We start from the raw sequence: 9,668 nt of genomic DNA, 5'->3' as shown, positions 1-9,668 counted from the left end.
TCTCAGAGTGCATCCGGGAAGAACACTGTCCAGACAAGTGTGTATTGCTGGAGCGCATTATCACGAAACGGGATAGGCTCATATTGTTGTATTGATCTGCAAATGGCGACCTTTTCAATTATTCAGTAACACGAATGAGAATGAGACTTAACTTTTACAAGCAATCTCATTCGCTGACTAACTTTTGGTCGTCACGTTGGTGATTACCAACATGCATTAGAGGGATAGAATGTTTGTTTTTAAAAAAAAACAACAACAACAACCTAATATACACCCCCCCTCACATTTTTCAACCTTCCATCAAGCATGGTGGTGAAGCGTGTGCTGTGTCATACTGAAGTAAAGCATTATCAGCTTCCTTCAGAAATCAGGCAGCAGGGCAGTATCACACAAACGTACACACACACACACGCGCGTACACACAGTACATTATACAGTACAATATAATGAATGAGTTTCTTGCATAGTAGAGTCAGTAGATTCAGGATTTCTGGTGATGACTATCAAATCAGAATGAATGCTTCAAATATTTCCAGGAAACATGTTTTATTCAGTGTTACTGTAGCCTGTCGGCAGCAAAACGGATCTGATTTAATGGCACAATCTTTTGAGGAGCAGGCTAATGGTGCTCTCTCTGTTCCTCATAGCAATTGTGGTAAAGACTGCTCGAGCGTTAAGTCTGTTTGTGTGCACTGTAAATGTGAAATGCAGACAGGACCAAAAATTTCTTCATTCATTATTTCCCACTGCAATGTGTTAATCCCATAGGAGTCAGTACATTACTGGGCCCAAAAGCTTCATCACCAGACAAGTACTAAGGAAGCTGTCGAGAGGAGTCGTCTCACTTTTTCCAAAGGCACAATTTGTTGCTTTGAAAAAGTAACGATTCCTCCTCTCATCTGTTCTTTCCCAGAAGACATCAAGATCAATGCAAAATACAATAAACTGCACTGAGTCGTGAATATAGCACCGCCTGACTGTGATTAAAAAATTTGAATAATTTAATCAATACATACACTACTAGTAGTAGTAATAGTTCTTATTCACACAATTATTTCAGAAAGTGACCGGCGCACAGAATAAAATCATCTGGATCCAGATACATTTGATATATAGTCCACTTAAAATATATATAAATATACAGTATATTATGCCCGTCAAAGTTCAAGCATTAACTGTGGAGATTAATTTAAATTCTTGCAATTTTTTTTTCACCCAACTCAGTTAATTTGGTTTCATTTACTTCCTGTAACAGCATATAACCTCTGCCCAAATGTGCAGCCAAACTTTGAGGAATCACTGACTTTTGGTAGTTTTTCTTTATTTGATTTGATTGACACTTGTTGGATAAATGTAAAGTGATTTGCACACTTTGCAAAGCCAAATTGGTATACCATATTACTTCTATGTCTTTCGTCTATCATGTTCAAGCATGTTCCTCTCAACACTGCTGGATGATGGAGCTCGCGGTCAGAACTAAACATGGGAGCGAGAAGTTTTGAGAATTGTTTAATTAAGAAGGATCCCTGTAAAGATGAGTCGGTTTTGATTGTTTTGTTCAACACTAGTATTATATAGGAGAAGAGCTGTATTCAAGAAATAAAGTAAGATATTAGAACACTTTAAGAAAACACATGAATGCCAGGGGAGAACATGTAAACTCCACACAGGACGTCCACAGAGGTGGACGTTTTAACCAGTCCTCCGCCATAATCATTTTGTCTGGTATTCATTTTACAACCACTTTATTGCTGTGCTTGTATAGTTGTGAACTACGCAACATCGGTATGAGAGCCGTTTCTAATATTTTTGGTAATCGGGCTGTTACCTTGCGATTGGCTGGCAACTGATTCAGGGTGTCCCCGCCTACTGCCCGAAGACGGCTGGGATAGGGTCCAGCACCCCCCGCGACCCTAGTGAGGATCAAGCGGTTCGGAAAATGGATGGATGGGCTGTTACCTCTAGTGTGAAAATGTTTTGAGAGCTGTATTCTAGCTTTGGGTCAGCAGGTGGCAGCTTAATATCATCGTGACTAGTCCATTTTAGAATTGCTGTTAAATCTGATTGCAATGTACATTCGGCCATAACATGTATGGCCACTTTCAGTTGAATGAGAATCACTCCAAGAGCTGTATCAAAAATTCTCCCGTTACAGTCTCATTCTTTTATTTGTTGTCCACATTTAGCGACATGGGAGTCAATTAGAAAACACGCTAATGATGGTGCAATGAGGGTCAACTCGAAGCAAAATAATAATCCTTCCTTCCATTTTCTAACTGATTTATGACAAAAGGCAGGCTACATCCTGGACTGGTTGCCAGTCAGTCAGAGGGTGCGTACTGTAGGCCTATGGACAGACAATCATGAAGACATTGCTCACACTCAGTGACGACAACACAAATAATATATAAATTTATTGGTACTGTAGATGAATACCAATCTGGCAGTGTGCATCAAAACTGAGCATTATTTTGTTTGTAAAGACAGAATTCGATTTCTGTTCTAGACATCATTGGATTTTGCATGTAAGAAGAAAGCAAATAATGAATAAAAACTTACTGTATTTAAGACTGACTGTTGTGTTGGAACAACTTTAATGTACATATTCAAGATTATGCATGCTAACTAGCACCAAAGATGAGCCTTTGTAAAATTTACTGTTTTATATCTGTTTTAAATATCATTAGATTATGAGTGAAATTTATTACAAGTCGAGGTCTACATCCTTGGTTAGTGTGAGAATGTTGACTAAATTGAATCACTCCAGAGATGCCAACAACGTACTGCAGTGATCTTTCAGTTGGAATGTGCATTGTGCATGCATTATCACAAAGCTTTTTTTTTTGCTAAACGCGACCCGTCAGCACGATTACTGGCACGATTTTTCAAATGAGTTCACTCACCGCTTCAGATTTTGAAGTGTTAGTAAATAGCGGACATGTCTCCTTTTGAGAATCAACCACTCACGCCTCATTCAAGTATTTGATACCTCATCCACCACCCTGCAAGTCCACGTCAGTCCATCCTTAACTCCTTCATTGCCGTAGCTTGCTGCAAAAGCATCAGCCTGATAAATGGGGCTCAATAAATGGGCATACTCCAGCAGTATTAAAGATTTTGTTTCAAATTAAAATGTGCGGCTGAAATATACATGTGAAAGGGCATACTCCTTGTAAAGACATCAAATTATATGACTATCTTTTCAGATCGATTCAACGCAGATGAAGATATTGACAGTAAAGATTTACCTGATCGGTGTAGGAAAGATTTCATTAAACATGATGAGTGTGTGAGAGTGTTACCCAATTGAACACCCATTTTTCCTGTTCATACCTCCTGAAACCTTGTAACTCTGAGTCATGTGACCCCAGGAGGGGAAATGGCCAATTGGCCTCAATTTGGATTCATTTGCCTCTCAGGGGTGAACTCACCCTTGTTGTCGACCATTAGACATTTCTGGCTGTGTCAAGAATTACTTTGACATGTACTTTACAACGTGTACACCGACTTGTTTACATCATAGCAAAGTATCGTTTCTTCATCGTTGTCTCATGAGAAGATAAAATAAAATTCAAACAAAGGTATGAGATATTGTAGGGTACTGCGCAGTAAATGTTATATGTATATGTGAACAGAATTCCATCCCATGTCAGTTACAATCAAGACAGAAATGTGAGCCACGATACAAATAATCTCTCCATTTAGCTGCTTGCGTGTGTATGATCCTGCTACATGTATCCAAATTCCCAATTTGAAGGCTCCCTCAAATGCATCCCACAAATTCCATCCATCCATCCATCCATTTTCCGAACCGCTTGATCCTCACAAGGGTCGCGGGGGGTGCTGGAGCCTATCCCAGCCGTCTTCGGGCAGTAGGCGGGGGACACCCTGAACCAGTTACCAGCCAATCGCAAGGCACACAGAGACGAACAACCATCCGCGCTCACACTCACACCTAGGGACAATTTGGAGTGTTCAATCAGCCTGCCATGCATGTTTTTGCAATGTGGGAGGAAACCGGAGTACCCGGAGAAAACCCACGCAGGCCCGGGGAGAACATGCAAACCCCACACAGGAAGGCTGGAGCTGGAATTGAACCCGGCACCTCTGCAGTGTGGGGTTACATCCTTTTTTTTCCATTTAATTCTCAGGTATCATCGAGATAGATGTAAAGCCACCCACATTTGACAGTTTAGGCTTAACATTTCTTTTAATTGGTTGCCATAATACCTGAATAGAGCTGATGAAACATCATATCAAGCTGATGTTCACTTCAAAGCTCCTTGTGGAGTCCCTGTAAACGACATAGACTTCCTGCTGGGGCCATAAGCAGCCAAAGGCCCCATAGTCCCTGATTTAGCCAGGCAGTGTTTAGAATATGAGGCTAATCCTCTCAGTCCAGGTTATCAGTGTACTTTAGAGTTGGCTTGAGAGTACTGACGTTGAGCCGCCCATATCGCCTTAATGGACATCAGAGTTGGCACAACTGATTATGCACTTGGCCTCTCCTCCCATTAGTAGTGCGCCGTCAACAAACACATCAGTTATCTGAAGATTATTATTCTCTTTAACTGAATATGCAGGTTGACCTGCCCGGATCGGCGACTCTGTGCTGTGACACACAAGTAGCATCATCAGCTCATTGGCTTACTCGAAGCAGTGACTACTGCACTTTATTCGAGTACGGTGACTAGGCCACATCCAGGTTAATTGAGTCTAATCATGGCACACCTTTACCCATCTACTTTTCACACGAACGACACACTTGAGGCCACAGTTAGTGTTGAAATATAGATGAATGTTGCTCTATTAACTAGCTAGTTTTAGATTTTGTGTTTTTACCAGTCCTGTACTTGACAATATATTGACACCCAGATGCTATTTAATTAAATGAATGTCTTTATAAATACTTAGTTTTAACACTAATGAAATGCCTTCATAAAAAATACAATAGTCTATAGAACTGTACTGTCCAGCATTATAATGAGAAAGGTTTTGAATGTTTTGCTCTCATTTAGCAAAAATGACAGTAGGTTTGGATACAAAATTAGTACAGTAATCTCAAACCAGTGTTTCCTGGCATATTAGTGTGCCAAGAGAGATCAAGTGTTTCACGGGAAATTATCTAATGTCAATTATTTGGATTAACATTTTTTAATTTTCTCGATTTTCCCTGGGGGGTGAGGGGGGGGGGTCAATTTCATAATCAACCTGTGTTTTCAATATATGTGAATGGATTTCCTAAGTGGTGTCCCATAATGAGATTCCGATGTGAACTATGTGCACTGGCTCAACAAAGGTTGGGAAACACAGTATATAGTAACAACTCTCAATATACTGCAGTGTAGATTGACTATGCTGAAATCTGGAATAGTAGGAAAAATGGGGGTGAACAAGAACTCTTTTCGAAAAGAATCAAGCATTATTACTACCGGAGAGAAACATTTTTTGTATTGGTGCTCAATAGATAGTGCAGTCTACTGTTGAGTCCTATGAATTTAGGAGGTGAGCTGAAAAAGTTAAAAAATGGAATCTGTATAAATATACCTGTTTGACAAATTAGATTTTTAATTCCATGTATAGATCATAGCCAAAACTTTAGAAATGTGACAATTTGAAGTTGTAAGAGGTTTTACACACTAGATGGCAATAGAGGATATATAATTGAAGTTATAACTCGGTCACAAACTGTGACACTTGCCTGTTTGGATCATCCATTTTTTCGTTTTGTATCTTCAACTAAATCAAAGAACATCTCCAGCAGATGTTTTTAAAATCAACAGCAATGCAACTGTGATTCTAATTCAAATAAATATGCTATGCTTCAGACCCGATAGTAGAAGCGTGATAGGCGTTGGTACAGCTCCCAAGCAAGAGAGTGTAGGTTGGGTTTTGGGCTCAAATCTTATCCTGTACTCTTGGTATGACATAAACTTTAGGGGGTACACAGACCAAAAAAAAAAAAAAGTTGGGAAACACTGCCCTTGAATTGAAAAGTTTAACCATACACAAACCAATCTCAAAAACGATATGCAATGATGAAAACACAACCTTATCATGTTCATTTGACCCTATAGCATTTAATGACCCCCTGAGTTGCGATAGCATGTTTATGGGTTGTCATGGTCTATGACCATGGTCGTGCTGCGACTACTTTGATAAATAAAATACAATCAGAAAAATTATTTATATATCTCATGGTTCATTTGCCTGACCAACTCCCCGCTACCCTGAAATAGGTAAGTGGTGTAAACTGGAGAATGGCATATTTAAGTGAAGTCAATGCTGTTGTGTATTTGTTTTATGTGATTTTCAGTAGTGTCCAAGGTCTGGGCCAGAAATTTCACATTTTTTATTGGCCTGCTGATATTCTAATGTTAAATTTAAACAAAGCCCACATTAGAATATGAAGTGATTTTTTTTTAAACACACAAAAATGTTTAATGTTACAAGATGACACTTTGTATTTTAATGTTGTTTTTCTTATATAACAGACATCACACAATTTTGAATCGTAAAAAAAATCAAAACTAAAATACATTTTGATTGTTACAAGATAACACAATATTTCTAACAACTTCATGCTTTGTCAGCAATAAAAAAAAAAAAATACATTTTTTATTCCTTCAATGCATTCCCAAAAATAACTTTGGCCGCTATGCTATCAGGCTAATGATATGTTGATCCACAGTGTACAAGTGGACAGAGCTGGATTTGTTTCAGCATGTTTCCTACACACAGGGTGACGTGGCCCACTTCCTTCCATTTTTCTACATGTGGCCCCCCAGTGGAAACATTTTGGACAACTCTGCTGGCAATAAATGAGATCTGCGGCCTTTTAGTCCTTCTTTGGCTGCTTAAATATGAACGGAATGACCAGCAGTTTGTTCCTGCGGGAATGTGAGCCCCCCCCACATCACACCACCACATCCTTCTACTTCTGTTCTAGCCATCTTTTACCAATGAAGCTAAAGCCTCAGCATCCCGAGGCGGCTCTGAGATGGCTTAGTAGTCAACAAATATGAGCTGAATCAAGCAGGAATGCGCCTCGCACCCTGTCTGCCCTTTTTTTTTTTTAAAGAAGGGGCTGCAGAGGTGGGAGGTCATAACTGAGGGAATGTAGTGAGACGAGGGAAACTCTAATGAGAGTCTGTAATCACTTAACAGAGACCAGGTGCTGCCTGTCTTGCTATATTCTAGACAATAGACTGCGCCACTTGTGCTGGAATTTACGACGGCCGGGAGCAAAAGGAAGTCGGGACAAAGTCAAGGTTTTGTTTGCAAGTTTGTTTTTTTTTTTATTACAGGACAATATTATTGCTTTAACACAAATAAAATAGAGGACATTTACAAATATATAATATACCAAATAAAACAATTATCTTCTTACCACATTCTGTAAAAGAATATAATGCCCATATACCGTATATTCCTTTCTGTACAAAAATAGTTCTATGTGTATTTAAATGTAAATTCCATATAATATTAAATAAATGAATTCCTATATACATATGCTCCAATTTAAAAAAAAAAACACACAAATATAGATTGCACGTGTTTTTGTACAAATAACAACTTCAAGTATATTTCAATCCACTGTGGACTTGCACATAACTCACAGAATCTAAGGCATTCATTTTCCTTTATACAGTGCCCAAAACTTGATAAAGGCTGAGAGCATCTATCCCCTTATTTGGCATCGTGATGCACATCATCTTCTCCCGATCATTCATTAGAGTCCAAATGGAAAAGTGCTCACAGTTTTTTGATTTTTTTTCTTATCCTTGCAGGACAGCACTTATCAAAGTGGAGGAGGAAGTGCGAGACTTCGCTCTTTTACACCAGAGGATAAGTCCGCTCACTTCGCTAGGAAGCAACACTCTTGGGGTCGCCCAAGTGCCAAGCAGAGAGCGGCACCTGTTGTTGCTCCATGCGGTTCCATCCAGTGTTTGCAGCTCCACATCACCGAGCAGCGGGGCTCAGCGCTTTTAAGAAACTCAGTGCAGACAGTCTTGCTCTGACCTGGTCCCCAGTCCTGGAAAGATTCTGGAGAATACTTGGCAAATCTTGAGGCGTTTGGAGAATTTGAGAACAGAGCAGAGAGTCCGCGAACTCTTCGACTGCCTTGGCTTTTGTTCTTCTTTCTTGCAAAGTTCCATTCATGTTTGCCTGAGAAGAGCCTCAAGCTTATGGACTTGGGAGTCAGTGGTGCTCCACACAGGCCTGAGCCTGCCCTGCTCCAGTCTCAGTGCGACTCTGCGGTCTGGTAGGGAGCGACGTCTGCGGCCGTATCCTTGTGGGCTGATCTTGACAGGGGGGGCGCTACCGATCTTCAGCGTGTTGTTGAGAAGGTGCAGACGGTGCGCCAAGTCGTGCACTGAGCAAGTCCCCAGGTAACAACCCTGCCGTCTTGACTGATTGGCAGAATTTTTGGACCTCTTGGTTCGCACATGGGTTTCAGTGCTGCAGGAGAAACACAGGGAGGTTGATTCAAAATCCTTATTTCTCTGACAAATGCATTTCGATGGCAAATGGTGGCTTCAGTTGAAGGTATATACCTGGAATGTGGCAGCATGGTATCCCTGATGTCATCTTGCCTGACAAAGTGCTCAGAGTTTACAGTCTTGCTGTCCAGATCCCGTCTGAGTCTGCTCCCGAGCCATATGCTGAGCCTAAATGAGGGAGGGCAAAAAGCCATTGGTCTTAAGGCAGATCATTCTGACAACTGTCGTCTCGACAATCAAACCCTATCTTTTATGAGTGCACCTGAAAGACAGATGAATGAACTCACCTCTTTTTTAATTTGGGTTTCACTTCAAGTTCCATACAGTGTGCTGCTGTGGCCACCAGGCAGCAATAGAGGAAGGCTTGGAAGATTAGTTTCATTTCTCCTCCTGTGGAAGCAAGACAACATCCAGTTAGTCATTTACAATATCACACGCACATTACAATTTAACTTTTCAAACTCCCTACTCCTACTGTGTCACTAGTACAGTATGCCTGTAAACTAGTAAAGCTTACACAAGGGTCCAAAAGCCAAGTTATTTGCACTTATCATTCATTTATTTGAGAAGTTAAGCTCGGGTCACATTTTCCTCCGTTAAGTAAACCTACAACCATGCTTTGGGCCCGTGGCCAATAATGTGAAGGACAGCGTCTACCAATAGAACCTCCCAAAATAGACTTGCCACAATAAAATTAAAACAAAAGCTATTAAATAAAAAAAGAAAAACAATACTTGAGATTAAAATGGCCTGTTATTATGTTGCATGAGAAATCTTAACATGTGCTACACCTTGAAACAGGTTCTGACACAAACGCACACACATTAAGAGCTGAACTGCTTATATAACCAGACAGATAACCTGTCCTTGTCTATACACTTGTGCCCTGACCTCAAAAAAGCAAGGATAAAGCCATCAGCTGGGAAAGCAGCAACCATAGGAAGGTGCTCATGAAGAAAAAAGGAAAAAAATCAAATACACATACCTGGAATTCACGTGGGATAACAAAGCTCTTCTTTTTCTGGTCAGATGTATAGACGAGTATTCCACAGGTTTGGGGAATATTGCCACTGGTTCTGTAAGGCAGCTGTGTCACTCTGCTAATAGCTGCACACCAGACTGGGAGCCTTTATACAGAAGGTGGGAGGGGCTCATTGACTGACT

The 9,668-nt window shown here is 40.4% G+C and overlaps 1 protein-coding gene across 1 annotated transcript; it reads right to left on the bottom strand.

Moving 5' to 3' along the window:
- Nucleotides 1-7,272: 7,272 nt before the first annotated feature.
- On the bottom strand, nucleotides 7,273-9,668 carry adma (adrenomedullin a). The gene is made up of 4 exons (XM_086106888.1): nucleotides 9,490-9,668; nucleotides 8,792-8,894; nucleotides 8,559-8,672; nucleotides 7,273-8,463 (listed from the first exon to the last, which is right to left on the bottom strand). The coding sequence occupies exons 2-4, from the start codon at nucleotides 8,884-8,886 to the stop codon at nucleotides 8,160-8,162; spliced, it is 513 nt and encodes a 170-aa protein (XP_085963014.1). The 5' UTR covers nucleotides 8,887-8,894; nucleotides 9,490-9,668; the 3' UTR covers nucleotides 7,273-8,159.

The sequence above is a fragment of the Hippocampus guttulatus genome, chromosome 3 (assembly GCF_054856545.1).
Source record: "Hippocampus guttulatus isolate MCC_2025c chromosome 3, RoL_Hgut_1.0, whole genome shotgun sequence".
NCBI classification, from domain to species: Eukaryota; Metazoa; Chordata; class Actinopteri; order Syngnathiformes; family Syngnathidae; genus Hippocampus; species Hippocampus guttulatus.
Note: the sequence above shows the minus strand (reverse complement) of the source record. Positions and strands in the feature narration are given on the sequence as shown.

Excerpts from the sequence above, each read along its gene's own strand:
- adma (XM_086106888.1), bottom strand. The coding sequence starts at position 8,886 with ATGAAACTAATCTTCCAAGCCTTCCTCTATTGCTGCCTGGTGGCCACA. Across the intron at positions 8,673-8,791 it reads AAACCCAAATTAAAAAAGAG|GCTCAGCATATGGCTCGGGA; the intron begins GTGAGTTCATTC and ends TCCCTCATTTAG. Across the intron at positions 8,464-8,558 it reads ACCATGCTGCCACATTCCAG|CACTGAAACCCATGTGCGAA; the intron begins GTATATACCTTC and ends TTTCTCCTGCAG.